The 20,134-nt window shown below is 43.3% G+C and overlaps 1 protein-coding gene across 3 annotated transcripts in view; it reads right to left on the reverse strand.

Annotated features, from left to right (window-relative positions):
• The window catches only part of GASK1B (golgi associated kinase 1B), a 49,384-nt gene extending 30,521 nt beyond the window's left edge, over window positions 1-18,863 (reverse strand). Inside the window, exons 1-2 of one of the 3 annotated variants that reach the window (XM_010982619.3) lie at window positions 18,676-18,863; window positions 16,315-17,449 (exon numbers count right to left, since the gene is read on the reverse strand). In XM_010982619.3, coding sequence (XP_010980921.2) covers window positions 16,315-17,215 — 901 coding nt within the window. In that variant the 5' untranslated portion in view covers window positions 17,216-17,449; window positions 18,676-18,863. Of the gene's footprint in view, window positions 1-16,314; window positions 17,450-18,166; window positions 18,443-18,675 lie in introns of those variants that run through there. The other 2 variants (XM_031463819.2, XM_031463829.2) reach the window with 2 other exon arrangements.
• Between the last annotated feature and the right edge of the window lie 1,271 nt (window positions 18,864-20,134).

A 20,134-nucleotide genomic window follows, 5' to 3' on the forward strand; every position in this document is an offset into this window, starting at 1 on the left:
CACTGAGAGGTGAGGTAAGGTAAACCAGCTAAAAAAATCAGAATGGTGCCTTGGAAAAAAACAACAACTAAGAGACAAAGATTTGAAAACAAAACAAAACAAAACCCATTTAACTCATTCTTAGCAGGCCTGGACTACAGAAGACTGAAATTATGGCTGGAATGTCAAGACATCACAGGGATTTTTAAAGCTCTTCTAAGTAACCTGAGAGGTTCTCATTCTATAACTGTTTGTTTTTTTGTTAAAGACGTTTATTTTACCCCCTTGCTGGTTTGCCTTCTCACTGAGTTCTTATCTCTGGTCTTTAATACAAGAAACAGTCACCCTCTCTCACCATCCTTGAATGTAATGTTACAGCAACCTCAATAATTTCAATAGCATTCACTTAATCATTCTAATCACCTACTTTCCTGTTTTGTTCAAAATAAAAATCTTCCTCCTTTTAGCCTTCCAATTTAGGCCAGGGCACACAGAATGTCCTTTAGATTGTGGAAAACAGGCTATAGGCCTTGGTGTACAATTAAGAGAAAAATAGAGAAGAAACATAAACCATAACTAAAGAACTTAATTGTTATCTTCATCCTTTTTGTTTCGTTTTATTTTAATAAATGATTTGGGGCTGCTGGGACCTAATTATCTTAGCTATTAGATAAACACAATTTTAAACGTATATGCTCCAAATGGTATGCCAATTTAAAAAATAGTAATAATAAATTCGAGGTAAAAGCAGTCCATTGTGCAATGGGAGACATGTATAAACCAGCGTAACCAAATGTGCATGGAAGACACAACACGGCTTTCAAAGACATGGGCACTTCAGACTTATCCAGATCAACCAAGAGGCTTTTATCGGTCAGTGTTTTTGGAACAAAGTCGTCTGCAGATAGCGCTTTGCATTCTTAGGGTCAGGAAGCATTCAGAGGGAGTTGAAATCTGACACTGAACTTCAACAACACAAGTCAATACACGAGACAGGCCAGCATTCTCCTCAGCAATTCATACAAGGCCCTCAGAGAAATGAGGAAATGATGCACAAAAACAACTGAAACAGGTAACAACTTCTGGGCTGTTTCTCTTCCCTTTAGAAACGTTTGTTTCATATTTTAAAAGCAATTAAAAGTAAATCTACTCATTTTAGAAAATGTGGAAAATTCTTAAAATGTGTAGCTGAAAGATGACATGATACTACATATAGGAAATGCTAACGCTCCCACCCAAAATAAAAAAAAAAAACTATTAGAACTAAAATATGAATTCAGTAAAGTTGCAGGATATAAGATTAATATATAGATATCTGTTGCTTTCTTATATACTAAAAATGAACTTTCAGAAAGAGAAATTAAAGAAACAAACTCATTTGCAATCATATCAAAAAGAATAAAACACCTAGGAATAAACTTAACCAAGGAGGAGAATGACCTACATGCTGAAAACTATAAAACACTGATGAAGGAATTGGAAGATTATACAAGGGGATGGAAAGATACCCCATGCTCTTGGACTGGAAGAATTAATATTGTTAAAATGGCCACACTACCCAAGGCAATCTGCAGATTTAATGCAATCCTTATCAAATTACCCAGGATATTTTTCACAGAAGTAGCCTAACAAATAATCCTAAAATTTATATGGAACCACAAAAGGCCCTGAATTGCCAAAACAACCTTGAGAAAAAGGAACCCAGCTGGAGGTATCTTGCTCCCTGACTTCAGACTATACCACAAAGCTGTGGTAGTCAAAATATTGTTGTACTGGCACAAAAACAGACACAGAGATCAATGGAACAGAAAGCAGCCCTGAAATAAACCCACACACCTACAGCAAATTAATCCATGACAAAGGAGGCAAGAATACACAAAGGAGAAAAGACAGGCTCTTCAACACGTGGTATTGAGAAAACTATACAGCTACATGGAAAAGAATGAGATTAGAACACTTCCTGATACCATATACAAAAGTAAACTCAAAATGAATTAAAGACCTAAATGTATAACCTGAAACCATCAAAATCCTAGAAAAGAACATAGGTAGAACACTCTTTGACATAAATCATAGCCCTATGATTTGAACTTGTTTCCTAAGGCAAGAAAAGAAGGAAGGAAGGAAGGAAGGAAGGAAGGAAGGAAGGAAGGAAGGAAGGAAGGAAGGAAAAGAAAAAGAAAGAAAGAAAGAAAGAAAGAAAGAAAGAAAGAAAGAAAGAAAGAAAGAAAGAAAGAAAGAAAGAGAGAGAAAGAAACAAAGAAACAAAGAAACAAAGAAAGAAAGGAAGAAAAGAAAGAAAAGAAACAAAGGAAGGAAGAAAGAAAGAGGGGAGGGAGGAAGGAAGGAAGAAAATAAACAAAAGGGACCTAATGAAACTTAAAAGCTTTTGCACAGAAAAGGAAACCATTGACCAAACAAAAAGACAACCTACTGAACAGCTTATACAACTCAACATCAAAAAAGCAAAGAACCCTTAAAAATGCAAAGAAGAACTGAATAGACATTTTTCCAAATGACTTACAGATGGCCAGCCAGTGCATGAAAAGATGCTCAACCTTGCTAATCATCAGAGAAATGCAAAGCAAACCACAATGAGGTATCACCTCACACCTGTCAGAATGGCTATCATCAAAAAGACTGAAAATAACAAATGTTGATGAGGTTGTGGAGAAAATGAGACCCGCACACACTGTTGGTAAGATTGGAAATTGGTGCAGCCACTATGGGAAGCAATATGGAGGTTCCTCAAAAAACTAAAAATAGAGCTACCATATGATCCAGCAAGTCTACTCCTGGGTATGTATCTGAAGAAAACAAAAACACTAATTTGAAAAGATACATGCATTCCTATGTTCACAGCAGCATTATTACAATAGCCAAGATAAAGAAGCAACTTAAGTGCCAATCAATAGATGAATGGATAAAGAAGATATGGTGTATATATACACAGTGGAATATTATTCATCCATAAAAAAAGAATGAAAAACTGCCCTTTGCCAGAACATGGAGAAACCTACAGAATACTATGCTTAGTAAAATAAGTCAGACAAAGACAAACACTCTGTTATCAATTACATGTAGAATCTAAAAAATAAAACAAACCAATGTATACAATAAAACAGAAACAGATCCATGGACATAGAGAACAAAGTTGTGGTTACCAGTGGGAAGAGAAAGAGGGAGGGGTGAGATAGGGGCAGGGGACTGACAGTCACAAACTACTATGTATAAAATAAACAACAAAGATATAGTATACAGCACAGGAAAATATAGTCATAGTTTGTAATAACTTTGTTATGTACTTTATTAAATGGAGTATAAAACTATAGCAATATGGAACCACTATGTTGTAACTGGAACTAATATAATATTATACTCAACTATATCCCAATACAAAAAAGAAAAAAAAATTAAAAATTCATAGCCAAGAAAACAACAATATCGACAATCTCCTATCCTAGTAATTGGTTCTATTATTTATATATTTACATCTGGCATTTTCCCATCCCTCTCTTTCCGACCTGGAAAAGTAAACTGTCTTAAGAAATTTACATACATACATACATACATGCCAGATTTTCAGCTGTTTTTCTGTTTTGTTTTGTTTTAGTTTCATAAACCTTACACTTCCACCAGGGGAAAGGCAAAAATTATGCAATGAAAATAAACTATTTGGAATCTTTATATATATATATATATATATATATATATATATATATATATATATATATATATATAAAATTTGTCATAATTGTTTCACTTAATGTTACATCATAAACATTTCTCTCACAATTAAATATTTTTAAACAGTATCACTTTAATGCGGGAGGGATGAATTTGGAATTTGGGATACAAACTATCGTATACAAAATAGATGAACAACAAGGGTCTACTGTACAGCACAGGGAACTGTATTCAGTATCTTGTAATAAACTATAATTGAAAAGAATCTGAAAAACAATATATATTTACATATATATTTATAAGTGTATCTCTTTACTGTAGACCTGAAGCACTGAAAATCAACTGTACTTCAATAAAAAATAAATAATAAATAATAAATAGTATGACTTTAACTGTGATATAATAGTCTAGCCTAGTGGTCAGCAAACCTTGTCAAGGGAAGACAATGAGTGTTTTCGGTTTGAGGGCCATACCATCTCAACTAGCAAGTACTCAACTCCATCGTGATACAAAAGCAGTCAAACAATATATAGACAAATGGCGGTGACTACATTCCAATAAAACTTTGTTATAGACAGTGAAATATACATATTATAGAATTTTTAAGCATTACTGGAATATTCTTAACCTTTTGATTTTTTTTTTCAATCATCTAAAACTATAGAAACCATTGGTAGCTCACAGACCACGCAAAACTGGGCTGCAGGAGGTGAGGGGCATTTTTCACCCACGGACCATAGAGAATCAACCCCTGAGCTACCGATGAGTAAATTGTATTTCATTTACCATTTCTCTCCTTTAAATCCAAAAACATTTTGAATGATACATTTTCCATTAAATTATTTTAATAATTGTTCTTCAACTGCCAAAGGGAGTTTTCAGCTGATAGGAGTAATTGTCTTTCAGCTAATATCATCTGTTTTCCCTCACATCCCTCTCCCCTCAGCAAAATATGCTGACTGTCCCAGAAAGACTTTCTGTCCTGCCCTGCCTGGCGTCCGTCACTGCAGGAAGGCGGGATTCGGGGAAGCAGGGGCGTGGCAGTCCTCAGGCTGAGCCAGGTCTTCTTCAAGCATCCTTGCAAATTTCCCTTTTAGTGCTAACATCAGAGCTATGACCACTACTGTGAGGGGAATTTCACTTTTTATAAAATATGGCTGTTAACAGAAGTAAATGAACTCTGATCCATCTGAAAGGATGGCAGAAAAACAACCTCGGAAAGCAGGAAACTGGTTAAAGCAATTCACCTGAAGGGTTTCAGAGACGAGGAGCATTCATCTCTCTGCATCCAGGTGTGTCAAAATGATGCAGGACTGTCCTCTCTAAAGACCTCGTGATGGTGAAGAAATACAATTCTAACTGTCAGAGTGGGGAGAGAAGGTGGGGTTTTAAAGATATGTGGGTGTTCACGTGTATTAAAGCTTATGCAGCTGTCTTTGAAAAGATGAGACTTGCCAGTAAAACTTATCTTTTCCCAAAATCGGAATATTTCCTCTGAATTTTGATGTTCTCCCAAGTCATTTTTTATTCAAAAGCACAAAGAGGACATTCTCTTGAGAAGATGAATGTGAAAATTCACTGAGAATGAGTGCTACACACAGCCGCCTCTGCACGGATTTATTAAGTGCCCCACACTTTGAACACAGGGTGACAGGTTTTGTGGAACCACAGGTGAATGCTAAGCATGCTGGGTGGAGCTGTGAATGTCTGTCTGCATTTATCACTGAGCAAAAATAAGTCAAAACATCCTGAGCTCTGAAGTCAAAGGTCTGTTCTATCACATGGGCCAAGTTCCAAGACTTCTCGTGAACAAGACAAAAAGGAAAGTGACAATTCAGCTCAGAGCCCTTCATTAAAAATAACTCTAAAACCCATTCGAGAAAACAGAGACCCGTCACAACTTGAGGCTCATCTTTGCTATGGGAAGGAAACTCTGTCATGTTCCAACCGTCCGACGCACTGAAGGAAGATCTTAACATTGCAAATCTCTAATCTGCTGAAATCACGTGCTGATGTGGGTGTGTCTCCAGTGACTGTGTGGCAGGCGTCTGGCTGTGAATGATCCCCTAAGTACTATCTGCTCTGTTTTTCGACAGTGCTTATCACAGTAGGGTTTTGGCCATTAAAAGCACTAGACCAAAGCGAAAAAAACAGGTAAGATCTCTTGGCTTAGAGTTGGTGATGGTGAACCAGTTAGTCAATGTGAGGGAGGGCAAAACAGGGTGCAGGATGCTGTGACAGCCTTGAGAGGGCAGGAAATGTGACGGATGAGATGAGACGTTACTTCTGCTCAGGGTTTTCATCACGGTTAATCCACTTCTTCCAGCAACATGTGTTTACCATCGTCCCTCAATATCTGGACCCACTTGGTTGCTGGGTTTCAGACAGAAAGAATTCAGAGTGAGGCATGCCAGACATGGTGGTCCTACGAGATCCCAGTCCCAGGCAAGACCCGGGCTGCAGCTCGGAGTCTCGTAGAAACAGACAAGCCTGCGTGTGATGGCGATCGAGCTAAAGGTTTGCCAGTTGAAGGGTGTTTTGAAGGGAGCAAGGGAGGGACTAAAACAGAGACTGAGCTCTCAGCATAAAGCCAAGAAACAAAGGATTGCCGAGCCCCGGAACAGTGAGGTGGTGAGCTGGGGCAATAATAGGAGAAGAACCTTCTCTGAAGAGGAGCTGAGCGTGTGGCGTGGGGTCAAAGAAGAAATCACAGGCGTTTATTCTATTCTGGCCCATGTCTTTGGCCTCCCCAGACTCAAGCCCAGTCCTCCAACCACCCTGACCAAGACAGCGAGTTCCTCAAGGCATGAAAAGACCATTTTCCAAACCTGCCCTAGCAGGGCTGTGGGATATCCATGGAAACAGTGAAGATACAGCACTGCTGAATATTAGAAAGAACCAACCTCTGTTCAGTTCTTAAGGGGAGGCAGTAGAGAGGCAGAATTCCATAGATTTCATATGTTGTAGATTCTAACCAGCCAAGTCCTGGAAGTAAGGACTTTTCTTAGGAACGGATTTCTAAGTGATTTAGAATACTGTTCTTCTAACAAAAAAAAAATGTATTTAGTTACCTTCCTAACTGTTTTTCACTTCATAACTTGCCTTCCCGAGGTTGGACTGAGTTAAAATAATCTCCACATTTCCTCCAGAATTGGCTAAGTGTGAAGCACTTGTGACTTCCTCCATCACAAACGACTCAAACGACCTGGACCGTTAGTTCCACTTTACGAACAAAGCCACGCTTTGTTCTGAACCTTTGACTAATGGACGGGAACTTCTGCTTTCTAGGTCTGCCCTGGACTTCCGCTCTGTCAGTGGAAACTCTCAGACTCTTCCTGTCTCAATATTCCATGTAGAAAAACAGGAACCAACCCTGACCTTGACTTCAGAGGGTAGGGATGATGTGGTCACTGCCAGGCTCTACAAACAGTCGCATTTTGCCAATGAAGTCTTGATCACATCAGGGTGCCCCGGCCCTGGGCTGCTCAGCGTTTATTAATGTGAATGAAGAGGCCACGAATTCCTGGCCAGAGTGACCTTTACCATGTCACCCCTCTTCTTCAAACCCTTCAGTGATTTCCCATTACAGCTGAGATGAAGTCCCCTGTCCTCACATGCCATAAAACCCACCCACTCCCTTCTCACCGCCCCCCCAAGCCCAATCTCCTTGTTTCAGAACTGTTGGCAGTTTCCCCAGCACACTCTGCCTTCACAGGTTTCTCACCCATCAATTCTCTCCTCCCTGTCAGTACCCACTGCGTCCCTCACTCCATCCACGGTGACTTTTAAGAACCAATTCTGACTTTACCTCTTCTCAAACTTTTTTTAATCCCCCTACCCACCCACCGATGCACACACATTCTGGACCAAATTCCCCCTCTCTGTGCCTATAGGATTCCCTGAAAATATCTCCACTGAGGTCTTTATCCTGCACTTCTTGTCTGCTTGGCTGTCTCCTACCCTCCAAGCTGGGAGCTGTCTGAGAATCACCGTTGGGTCTCCAACTCCTGACATAACCAGAGCAAGCTTTCAAAACTTCTGATGAATGACTGAATGAAGGTTCAGAATCCCCAGTTTTCACCTCTAAGCCCTTAGGCTCTAAGGAATGGTCAGTGGGTCCTGAATAACAGTGTGGTTGGTTGAGCAGCGGCTCCAAGAAAAATAAAAGGCTCTGAAAACTGTCCCAGCAAGATTATGATGGATGTCTCCTGGGGAAGCATGACTTGCATAAATATTTCTCAACCTGTCCCCTGTATCCCAATAAAAATGAAAACAATTTAAAAAAAAAAGTTTGGTTGGTGTGACCTCCTCGTAAGCTGGGCTTTCACTGTCTTCACTCTAAACTGAGATTGAGAAGGATTGAGAAGGATCAGAGAGACACTCGAGAAATAGAGGTGGTGTGTGCAGGGGTTTCCACACCCTCCTTCTACCCTGCTTGTGCTCAACAATCCACTCTTCTGTCTCCACCGTTCTTTGAGGCACTAGAGTGATGAAAACAAGAGGTGGAAAGACCATTGCCTCTCTCCTCCGGACCCTGAAACGCCGTCATGAGACGGGAACACTTAAGGCATCACGGCTTCATTCAGGAATCAGACCAAAAGGCAGTAGGGGCAGTGGGTTCCCATGGGGATGCGTGGTTACCTGGGAACCGCAGCCCACAACCGCTGGGGCTGACAAGTGATGTGGGAAATGGGAGATGGTGCAGACAGCGCAAAGAACAGGGCTGTGGAACCCTTCTGACCCACGCTGTCGACATCCCAGCCCCGCCACCCACGACCTGCGGGCCTCTGGAGGACATGCGTCGCTCTCCCAGCCTCACTCTCCCAATAGGAAATCTCTCCAAGAACATCGGATGGGCGCCATCATAGATATTTCATGCGTAGCAGCTCACTTAGTTCTCACGGCTCTGGAGCTAAGTGCTGTCATCAGGGTCATCGTTTTCATTATCATCATCCCTGTCGCACTAATGAAGGCATAAGGCACAGAGAGGTTAAGTTAGTTCTCCCAGGTCACACAGTGATCGAGTGGTGGAACCAGGAATCAAATTCAGGGAGTCTAGACTGCCAGTTGTGATGAGCCGAACTGTGTTCCCCAAAATGCGTATGTTGATGCCCCAACTGCGGCACCTCTGAATGTGACTGTGTTTGGAGAAAGGGCCTCTGAAGAGACAATTTAGTTAAAATGAGGCTGTTAGAGGGGGCCCTCAGCCCATCTGTCCAGCGTCCTTCTTGTAAGAAGAGGAGATTTGGAAACACAAAGGGACATGAGGGGTGTGTGTGCACAGAGGAGAGGTCGGATGAGGACTCAGGGAGAAGGCGGCCAAGGAGAGAGGCCTCAGAAGAAACCAAATCTGCCAAAATCTTGATCTTGGACTTCCAGCCTCCAGAAGTGTGAGAAAGAAATGTCTGCCGTTCCAGCTTCCCAGCCTGGGGTTCCGTGACGGCAGCCCTCGCAAACTGACACGCCGGTCCACGTTCTTAACTGCCAAGCTTTTTGAATTAGAAAAGATTCAGCTTCTCTCCAGGTTTAGAACAGTGTTTCACGCAGAGGAAGCAAATGCTATCAGTTACAATCGAATTCACCCCAAACTTCAATGTTTGCCCGTTAACGGAGGTCAGCATCTCTGCTGTCCTTGAACTAACCCAGAGACAGCAACAGATTCAGTCCTGCTGGAAGGGTCATGACCTTGGGCTCAGGCTGGTGCTGAGTGAATCTCGGAATCCGTGGCCCATATGAACATCCCCTCCAGGCCACTGAACTCTCACGTGGTCCAATAGTGTCAGCTCCACAGGGACAAGGATTCTGGATGGTTCTGTCCACTGATGTAGACCCCAGTCACTAGAGGAGTGGCTGGCACCCAGCAGGTGCTCGGTAAAATATTTCTTAAAAGAAGAAAAGATCAATATGATACTGTGAAAGGGGACAGATTGCTTGGAGCAAAGAACGAGCATTTTTCAGCTGTGAGCCGTGTGGCAACCACTACCCACTGTCCCCTCTGCCCCAGCCCCGTGTGAGGTTAGGGACACATTCCAGAGGGACAGCAGAGAAGGTCACCCCATGCCCCCACTTTGCCGAGGAAGGTGTGCAGTGAGCAAACCAGAGGACCGTGCAGCCGAGCGCTCGCTGCTTGGAGCCTACGCTCAGCAAACTTTGTTCACTGATGAATGAAAGTATTAAGCTGACCAGCTCAATTTGATCACTAAAGAAATACCCTTAGGGCTTTTCTGATAAAGAACACAGTGTGCTTTCAACTCGATTTTCAAAAATAAGACATGATTCCTATACTCTCACATCAATATTTTAAGAAAGTTTGCACACATGTCCCAGATTTCTAGGATTTTGGAGTCAGGGTGTTTCCAAGTTGTGTGGGCAACTGGGTTATGCTCACAACTCCTTGCAAAATGCCTCTGATCTTATCTGAGAACCTGGGACAACATGAATTGCACACCTGCCATCCCCCTGCCCCGGCCACTGCACCATCAGCCGACAACTCCCAGTGCAGCTCACATGGACTCAAAAAGAGAGTGGAAAATACACAGTGTATTTCTCCTGCTTTAGAGTAAGACGAGGCAGCACAAGTTGAAGAACAGTGGACAACGTGCAATCTCTGATGAATTTAAATTCATCAGGAAGTTGGTGAGGTGCCTGCAGTTTGTCATCCAAGCAGCCTTGACACACAGAATTCCTAGAACAAGGCTACTTTAATTCAGTATGACAGCTCTGTGGCAAGAAAGCAACATCTTAAAAATGAAGCACGCATAATGCATCTTCCATGCTGGGCATGAGAAATAGCATAACACTTAAGTGCTACCAAAATGGTAGCCTTTGGGATTCATGCACGGGGCTGCTCGGATTGCTGGTAGGCTTGGCCATGCTGCTAAATGGAAGACCTTGGAGAGGTGCTAGGGTTCCTATGCCCCTGGCTTTGACATGGTTCATCTTGTCTTAGATAAATATTTCAGAAGATTTTGTTTAACAAAAATTTATCTGAAGGTACCAGCACCACATAGTCTTTGGTGACCTTTGCAAGGATTGATGATTTTCACTAAGACAGTTTGGCAAGAAATGCATTACTATGCTGAGCCATATTTATATACATATGATTGTTTGTGGTAAAATAAGAAAATCTGGTAAGCATTGGCTTGAATTTAAACAACCACCACCACCCTTGGAGCAGTGTTCAGAGTAGTTATCATAATTACTTCCCTGAGTAAAAATATTACACTATGTTGTTGAGTTGGAAAAAGAAGTTAAATAGAAATATTGGCACAATGGTAAATCAGAAATCATTGTGTTAATTTTTTGTTGTTGTTTTGTTTGTTTCGGGGGGGGGAGATAATTTATTTTATGTATTTATTTTTAGTGGAGGTATCAGGGATTGAACCCAGGACCCTGTGCACGCTAAGCCCATGCTCTACAACTTGAGCTATACCCTCCCCACTCGTTGTGTTAAAATGTGATGTGAGATCTAGACACTAGATTCTTTATAGATTCACAACCGAAAAAGATTTCATTATTGCAAAAATGGATTTCTTAAAAAGGCCTTGGATGCTATTTTTCAATTCATTTCTGTATTTCCCCTTTTCCTCCAAAGATACACATGGGACAAGACTCTGTTCCAGTGTGAATGGCTGGACTTTGTAATGTGGTAGACTCTTGGCACCGTCTACATAATTACAACCTTGCCCTTCGCATTTTCTGGGATACCTTTAGAGTTAACACCTGTCAGAAAATGGTCTGGTGTACAGTACGGGGCCAGTAAACCTGTCAACTTCACACATAGATGTCTGCAGTCAAGGAGAATCATCTGGAATTCATCAAGTTACACAATCAAGAACCTGTCCCAGAATAACCTGAGCTGGAGGCTCTGGGCTGGTAGGATCACTCATGTCAGATTTACAAACAAATAAATACCTGAAGATGAGCTTTATAATTGGGACCCTTTGCCTTTGGACTGAAAGAACAGAAAGCGTCACTTGAGAGGCTGGGGCTGGCAGATCCTTCAGTCATAGCCTTTGATTCTCTTCCACACATCTTTTTGCATCTTAGGTCTCCTTTTTACACCTAGGTAACGTGCATGACTCTGAGCAAAGGTATTTAATGATGTTGGGCCTCTATTTCCACGTCCAGGAAACGTCTTTCATGGAGTACCCACCTCCTAAAATGTGTGGCAGGATTTAACGAGATAATACACGCACAGGACTGAAAAACAGGGCCTGGTATATGGTCATATTCAGTATTCCTCTTGCTGTGGTGATGGCTGTTGTCTCATTGAGAAATAACAGGTTCCCGCTGCCTGTACCTGCCCATCAGTGTGGAAGTCATCAGGGTCCAGTTATGTCAGAGAGAGAGATATACAAGTAGGTTATGGTGATGGAGGAAGAAGACGTACCTGAAGGCCCCTGGAAGGATTTGTTGAGGAAAACAGATTGACAAAGAAGAAAGACTTGGAAGTTAGAAGACAAGGGCTGGAATTCTTTCTGAACAATTAATTCATTGTGTGACCTTGAACTGCCTTCTTCTTACCTTTCTTTCATCTCAAAACTGAGGTGAAAAAATATTTACAGCATAGATTGCTTCCAAAGATTAACCCAGACAAGGCAAATATCTATATTCAACTCATGAGGCAGACTAGCTAAGTTCTTGGTATAAAGCATGAATTTATTTTCACAAACATTAATCAAAAGTCAGAGAACAGAAACAATACTTAGGGCAGATCACTTACAGAAATCGCTGGCCATCCACTCCCCAAATATTAAAAAAAAAAAAAAATCTGCTCCCAGACCAAGCCAGGTCATCAGGGAAACACATTCCTCCACTAAGGCCCCATGTCCCTCCTACAGAAAACTCATTATCAACGGACGTCACAGTGAGGCGAAGCCCACCATATTGATGGGCCTCACAAGAATAAGTCCTATGAAACTTATTATTCACATAATACAGAGGCTGCCAAGGACATCTGTCATTACCGTTACAATAAGCCATTTATAAGAATTGCCAGGAGAAATCTCAGCTTGGATTTAGGACTGAAAAGGGAATATCTGTCCTGAGTTTTGAAAGCTGGAAGCAAATATAGGTTTACTGTTTAGAGTCAGGCCAAATATGTGTCCCTGCCTTCATTCAAAAATATTTATTGAGCACCTACTATGTGCTAGACTCTCCACTAGGATCCGGGAACATAATGATGGGCAAGGCAGGAAACATCTCTACCTTCACAGACCTAGACCCCAATGGGGAGGGACAGATGGTTATAATTACCAACAAGTGATTATGATTACAAAGCAATGATGCAGAATGAACCAGAAACAGGTGCCGGGTAATTAGATAAGATCTATCACCCTCTTACTTAGACAGGAAGATAGAAAGATAATCAAATGAAGCTGAGCTTCCACCAAGAGAAGACCAGGAAGACCCTCTAGGGAAGACACACATCTGTGGAAATCAGTGGAATAAAGACGCAAGTCGGGAAAAGACGAGAGGTAGGTGCTGAGGACCTAGGATTGTGTATCCCCTACCATGACCAGAACTGATCTATTTATGGACTTTACAACAGTACCATGTCTACATGAGCAGAATCATATTGAGTGCTCATAACTATATCTAAATCACGTCATAGGCTCCTGAGGAAACTGACCTGATTTTATGACTCTTAACCACTTTCTAAGAGAAAGTATCAAAGAAAGGACAAAGAAAGGTCTGGTGTCACTTGAGATATAATCTTAGGTATTTAATTCACCACACTGAGAGTCACATCAATACAACCTTGTCAGTTCCTATCACCACTTACTTCTGAAAGGAGCAAGGAACAGCCAGTCTATACTGGGATTATAAATGCCTCCTTCAAACTGGATGCAACTGCCTTCTTTATTTCCAAAGATGCTGGATATTCAAAGAACAGAATTAAATATCTAAGAGATATGCTGAAACCAAAAAGTTTCACCAGGTAAGCGGGAGACCTGGGTTTTGACCTAGTTCTATCACACAAAGAAATTATATGTATCTGGAGAAAACTCCAATTTGAAAACATACCTGCACCCCAATGTTCAGAGCAGCAGTATTTACAATAACCAAGACATCAAAGCAACCTAAATGCCCAACAACAGATGACTGGATAAAGAAACTGTGGTATATTTATACAACAGAATATTACGCAGCCATGAAAAAGAATGAAATAATGCCATTTGCAGCAACATGGATGGACCTAGAGATGATCATACTAAGTGAAGTAAGTCAGACAGAAAAGGACAGATATCATATGATATCACTTATATGTAGAATCTTTTAAAAAATGATACTAATGAACTTATTTATAAAACCAAAACAGACTCACAGACATAGAAAATAAATTTATGGTTACCAAAAAGAAAAGGCAGTAGGAAGGGATAAATTAGGAGTTTGGGATTAGCAGAAACAAACTACTATATATAAAATAGATAAACAACCAGGCCCTACTGTACAGCACAGGGAACTATATTCAATATTGTGTAATAAACTATAATGGAAAAGAATCTGAAAAGAATATATACGTGTGTGTGTGTATAACTGAATAACTTTGCTATACACCAGAAACTAACACAACATTGGAAATCAACTATACTTCAATTAAAAAATAAAAGAAATGACACGTGAGGATTGGAGGCTATGTGAGTGACCTCAGTGAATACCTCACATGCCTCGAGTAGTAGCAAAAATAGCCAATACTTACTTATTAGAGGTTTCCTGCGTGTCAAGCACCAGGTCCACGTGTTTTCTATGTATTAACTCACAACAGCCTCCCGAGGTAGGCATCATTGCCATTTACAACTGAAGACACCAAGGCACAGAGAGATGCTGTGACATTTCCAGGTCACGTGGTTGGTAAATTCAAATCCAGGCAGCTCAGCTCCAGAGCCCAGGGTCTTCACCACTGCTTTACTCTCCCAACTTCCACCCAGGAGCATCCCAGGGAAGTTAAAGGACAGATGGGCGTGCCGTGCCTCCAGATATATTCAAGCACCTCTTTGGGGACTTTATGACATCACAATAGACAGCAAGAGAGCATTACAGGGTGACCCTCTGCCCTGCTTGGCCCAGGACAGCCTCAGCGTGTGTCTGTTGCCCCAACGCCTGCCAACATCATCCTTGTCTCCAGGGTGCTCCTGTCTGGACAGGAAGGAGTATTGTCACCTAAGCCCAATGGCTAAGAACTGACCTTTTGAAGTTGGTTCGAAACCCAGCTTAGCCATTAACATTGGCGGTGGCCATTGAGGCCAGTTACTTTGCCTAAATAAGCCTCAATGTTCTCATCTACTAAGTGGAAGTAACCAGAGAACCTACCTCCTTGCACTGTTGCGGGATACACAGGAGTCAAGGCGTGTGCGGATTCTATGAATCAGTGAGCACAGTGCTTAGCAAATCGTGAGCCCTCACCAACATCTGATGGACTGTTTGAGAGGCTTTCTCATGTCAGCAGCAGCATGGTAGACAGCTTTGTGACTTGGGACGTGAGACATCAAAACACACCTGTCAACCTGCAGCACTTAGCCACAAACCGGGGTAAGGAAGGAAGGCCAAGTCTCTCTAAGTCAATCACGGGTACTTCCGTAAGTACTCATTCTGAGACTAAATTATACTCCTAGAGCCGTTGAAAATGCAGTGTGCCTCCTGGGCACTCCCAAGGCTTTATCCGTTCCAGTCCAGACCCCACGGAAGCTGGGCTGAAATGCTAAATTGTATGGTGACAGGGAGTAAGGAAATAAACTTGGAGTTTATCATCTCTTTGTGGTCCTTTTTAGCCTCTTGGACCAGCCTGGATTCAGGGTGACAACTTCCAGGATCACTCTGCTTTCAAACGCAAGTCGTGGACCCACCTGACTTTGTACTCAAAGCCTGGAATAGCTTCGGGATGCAGAGAAAATTCTTTATTTGGCATGAGTGTGGTCACAGACTAGCCCTTGTGCCTGCAGCTGAAGTGGCTGACTGTACACCTGCCAAAATGACTGTCACTTGCGAGCGTCTTGGCCCTCAGTCTCCATGAATCAAAGTCACGGGCTTGGAGAAACCACATGGCTAGTTAGTACATATACAGAACAAATCACCTCTTTTTGCCTCATTTTCTTTGCAAAATAAAGGGGTTAAATCCATCATGAAAAAGCAAGGAGGTGGATCTGGCTAACCTGGTCTGGCTTGGAGCCTCTTAAAAAGATTTCCCCTGTTGAAGATGGAAAGATAAGCCACTTTCCCCTCACTTTTCAAAACTTCCAATGAACAAAATCCTACTGACTTTCCATAGCAACCTCTCTAATCATACGCCTGACTGTCAGCAAGTTCTCTGCTTCACCCCCTTCCTCTCCTCATCATGCAAATTGCCACGGCTTTAATTAGATGTAATAAGCCTCTGGGAAGTGCAGTGAGGGGAACGTGGAGCACTGATCGCACAGCGTGGGCTTACTCTTGCCCGCGGAGAACAGCATCTCCCTGGAACTCGCACATCCTCCCAAAGCTGGGAGACTCAAGCATGCCAAGCGCTTGGAAAGACACGCTGCTGCTGCTGTTCAAATGTGAAACGTGGGCGGAGAAAATCATTTAGAAAAAGGGATTGAGGGAAAAGAGGAAAATCAGCCCGAATCCCCCAACAGCTGCAAATAACCACGCGCGGGGGACGGTTACCTGGGATGAACTGGGATTTCCTGCTCACGGTGGGCAGGGTCCTGTTGAGCCCCAGGATCCTGTCCAGGTGGAAGGCAAACACCTCGCTCATGTCCACAGGCTGTTTGAGCAGGCCACAGGGGCTGGGGCCGCAGGCGGGCGCGGAGGGCCCCGGGGTCCCCTCCAGCACCAGCAGGCGCGCTCCGCTCCTGGACCGGGCCGGCTGCAGACCCGCCACCGCGCCGTCCGCCAGTAGGCGCATCCGGCCGATGTCTTCTTTGCTCAGCCAGGACGGGGCGCTCTCGCTGTAGATCCTGATGTTGCTCTCCCTGGCCTGGGGCAGCTGGAAGTCCGAGCGGCCACCTCGCACTCCCGGACCCTGTATCCCCCTCCAGGGTGGCCCCCCCAGGTGTCCTCCCTGGACATGCCCAGGCACTTCAGCATCAGCCGCCCCCGCAGCATCCCGAGGCTGAAAGGATGGTCCAACCCAAGCCTCCGGCCCCAGGGCCGAAGGAGCCACCGCGTGTTTCTTCCTGCGCTTGGGTTTCACCGTGCCACGGATGTTGGCCGGCTTGCTGCGCTTGGAGCGCAGGGTGATGTACACCACGTTGGGCTGCAGCGTGCTCCCATTGCCCTGGGGCTCGGGCGGGGCCAGCGTTCCATCCAAGGGTATCTCAGGAAAGGGCACCTCGGCGGAGTCGCGGCTGAGGTGCGGGCCCTTGCCGGCCGGCCCTCCGTGCTGGACAGAGGCGCGCCCCACCTGGCTCACCAGGAAGCCCAGGTAGATGGCGCAGGCGGTGCCCAGCAGAAGGTTCCTCCGGGTCCTGGGACGCCGGCTGCTCCAGAGCTTCCGCGCCCGCGGGACGCACAGGGAGCAGAGGAACCAGTTTATGAGTTGCCCCGGCTTGTCCGGACAGGTCATTTCTCGGCCGCATCCACATGTTGAACAGGGTTGAAAGTCTGCAGTTGGCTCCCGCTGACGGGAGGCATGGTTTCCTGAATGCAGCTGTCGCCTCCGCTTGGGTATCTAAGTGGTCTCCAGTGGGCAGAGGTGGACTCGAAGGGTGCGTGATGGAGCCGGGAATGTCTCTGACACTGGCCACAGCCGACCTTTTAAACTTCTATCAGTCTCCCCCAAAAGAAGTGCGGCTTGTTCCTAAGAATGAATGGAAACGGACTTCATTAACTGAGTCACCGTCTCAAACTAGTCCAGTTCCTCCACAAGAGGAAAGGAAAAAGCGGAACCCTTTCTTGTCATCACCATCACCGCCAAATCATTTTTAAATGAGGTTTAAAAAATAGAAACAAGATGTATAGATTTGTCCTTCAGTTTCAATGAGTGAAAACAAACCACTAACATCCAAGAGCATTGTATAACTTGTAACTAGACTCATTTAACTCGATCCTGAAGGAAAAGTGTTATAATTCAGCAAATCCAGATTTTCCTTTTTTGAAAGTCAGAAATAATTTAAGACCAGTAACAAATAGTTTAAAAAAAAAAACAAAAACCTATAGCTCTCTCACATTTATTTTAAAAAGTCCTGTGTCCCAAAAAGCTACTTGGGAAGAAGCAGCTAGTATTCACATGCAAATTCAGAAACATAATCTCTTCATCGGATGGTACCATCCTTTTTTTCATAATAGAGTCCCTTAGCATATATTGAGTTATTATAATGTAAAGCCACACATGCCTACGTATCTTGGAAGCAGTTCCGTGTATTCATCCACAGGCACACACACATAAATGCAAAACACACATCAAACTGCTTTTTATTTCTTTTCTTTCCACCAAAGTCGGCTGAAAGAAAACAAAGACCTCTCCAGCTCTATTCTGTCACATTATTAGAAAGAACAAGGGCTGATAAGGACTTACTTACACGGCTGGCCCGGTGCTTGGCTCCAGGAAGAATGCGATCCCTGACTCTAATGCAAAGAACTTTTAAAGGCTGAGGCATGTAAGTAGAACATACTTCAAGGTCAAGAGTGTCCCACATTTCAAATAGCTCAGCTTTCAAAAGCGTCCTTGAAAATTACTGACTGCAAAGCAAAACAGCTGCTTCTTCACTGGCGACTGACAACTCACTTTTCAGACGTGTAAGTTTTGAGGGTTTTTTTTTTTAATAGTTTAAGCAATAAACTTTGATTTTAAATTCTGGAAAAAACAAATGCCGTATAGAAGCAGTTTTCATTCAGATCGTTTTTTCCCATTGATTTTTAACCCCTGGGAGCCCTCTAGCGTCCTGTTTGGAAACAGACTTGGAGATGAGAGTCTCTTGGAGTTAAAAGGGGTTGAGAGTGTGCTCAGCGGCAGTCTGAATGCCACCAGCTCTCTGTCCGTCCTGGCTGCCCAGGATTACAGTGCCCCGGTTCCCAGGGACTCACCTTTCCATCCTGGCCACGGGCAGAGTGACGTGGGTGTCCCACCCCTTCTGAGAAGCGTAGGTCTAGAAGTTCATAAAAAGGTAAGAAAGGGTTAATGCAAATGAGGGGAAAAAACAGAACCGAGAGATAAGAGTGCACATGGATGGGGAGACACGTTTATAGTGTTGCCTCTGCCCGGTGCAACAGTTCCCAAGAAGAAGTTGTGGATGCTCTCTGATTGGAGGGTTTTTTTTTTTTTTTTTAAAAAGGTTAGTGATTGGTTTAGGTGGTTTGTGTGTCCTGGCACAGAGGCAGGGTTGATAACCTCTGGTCTCACTTAGATTTTCCTTCTACAGCAAATAGAATCTGGACGGCAGGGCAGGACGGGGACAGGGAAGGTTTTCCCACTGGAAAGGAAGGTTGTGCTATGGGGATGGGGGGCAGGTAAGGGATTGGGATGTGGTGTACAATCCTAACAAGTTTGCCTTTTTACGATGCAAAAAAGGGTCAAGGTATTGGAATATAGAGGGAAAGAATGAATAAATTTCCAAGTGTAAAATACCAAATATTGTAACAGAACTGTTACTTTAGCACTCTTAAACGCAGACCTTTCTGCCTCTTGACAAGTTCTGCCACGTGGAGGAAGAAGAAACAATTTCAATATTGACACAGGCCTGGAAGTACTTGTCGATTTTGGTTAAACTTCATGAGAATTTAAGCATCCAGTCAATTCCCTTGGTGTTCCAGTACTCTTAAGATACCCTTCTCTAAGCACAGAATTATTTTCTAGCTAGTAAATATTAACTTCTGCAAAGGAAACTGTCTCAAGGCTGGTTTTTCAAACTATCTTGTTGTTTTCATACCTTCTGAAGAATAACTGACCTGACTCTAAAAATTAAAATTGTCTTTGGCAGAGACTGGGTTATACTAAACAGAAGCCTCCACCAGCTGTTTCTAAAGCAGTTTTTTGTTTGTTTGTTTTTTTGGTGAAGAAATGCTTAGGAAGTAGATAAGAGCTGTCAAGTTAGTACATTTTGTTGACTGCACCTCTCCCCCAAACGAAATGTCTTTTTATTAAAAGGCCAATATATCACCTCCCTTCCAGGCACAAGAGGGATTAGCGGAGGCTGAAGAGGGTAATACTTAGGGAAAGGGCTTCAGAAGGTGAGGCGTGGCTTGGAGTCCCACCCTCTCGCTTCCTGGCTCTGGTCCTTCCTGAAGGCACAGGAAACCCACCTCCTCTCTAGCCTCATTTCCTTTGTCAAAGAGACGAATGATGGTTGCACTTACCTCGTGGGTTTCTTGGGACGCCTGTATGAGACAGTGGTGATAGGATGAAAATTTAGAGTGTTTTTGTCCCTGACACCATATCGAACTTCTGGGAGGCCCTTCTCCCAGCACATACATCTTGACAGGGAGTCACCATTGCACCAAGGGGATGCTGTCTGGTAGAGTTAGGAACCAGTTCATTGACTTATTG

This window comes from Camelus dromedarius, chromosome 1 (genome assembly GCF_036321535.1).
Source record: "Camelus dromedarius isolate mCamDro1 chromosome 1, mCamDro1.pat, whole genome shotgun sequence".
In the NCBI taxonomy this organism is placed as follows: Eukaryota; Metazoa; Chordata; class Mammalia; order Artiodactyla; family Camelidae; genus Camelus; species Camelus dromedarius.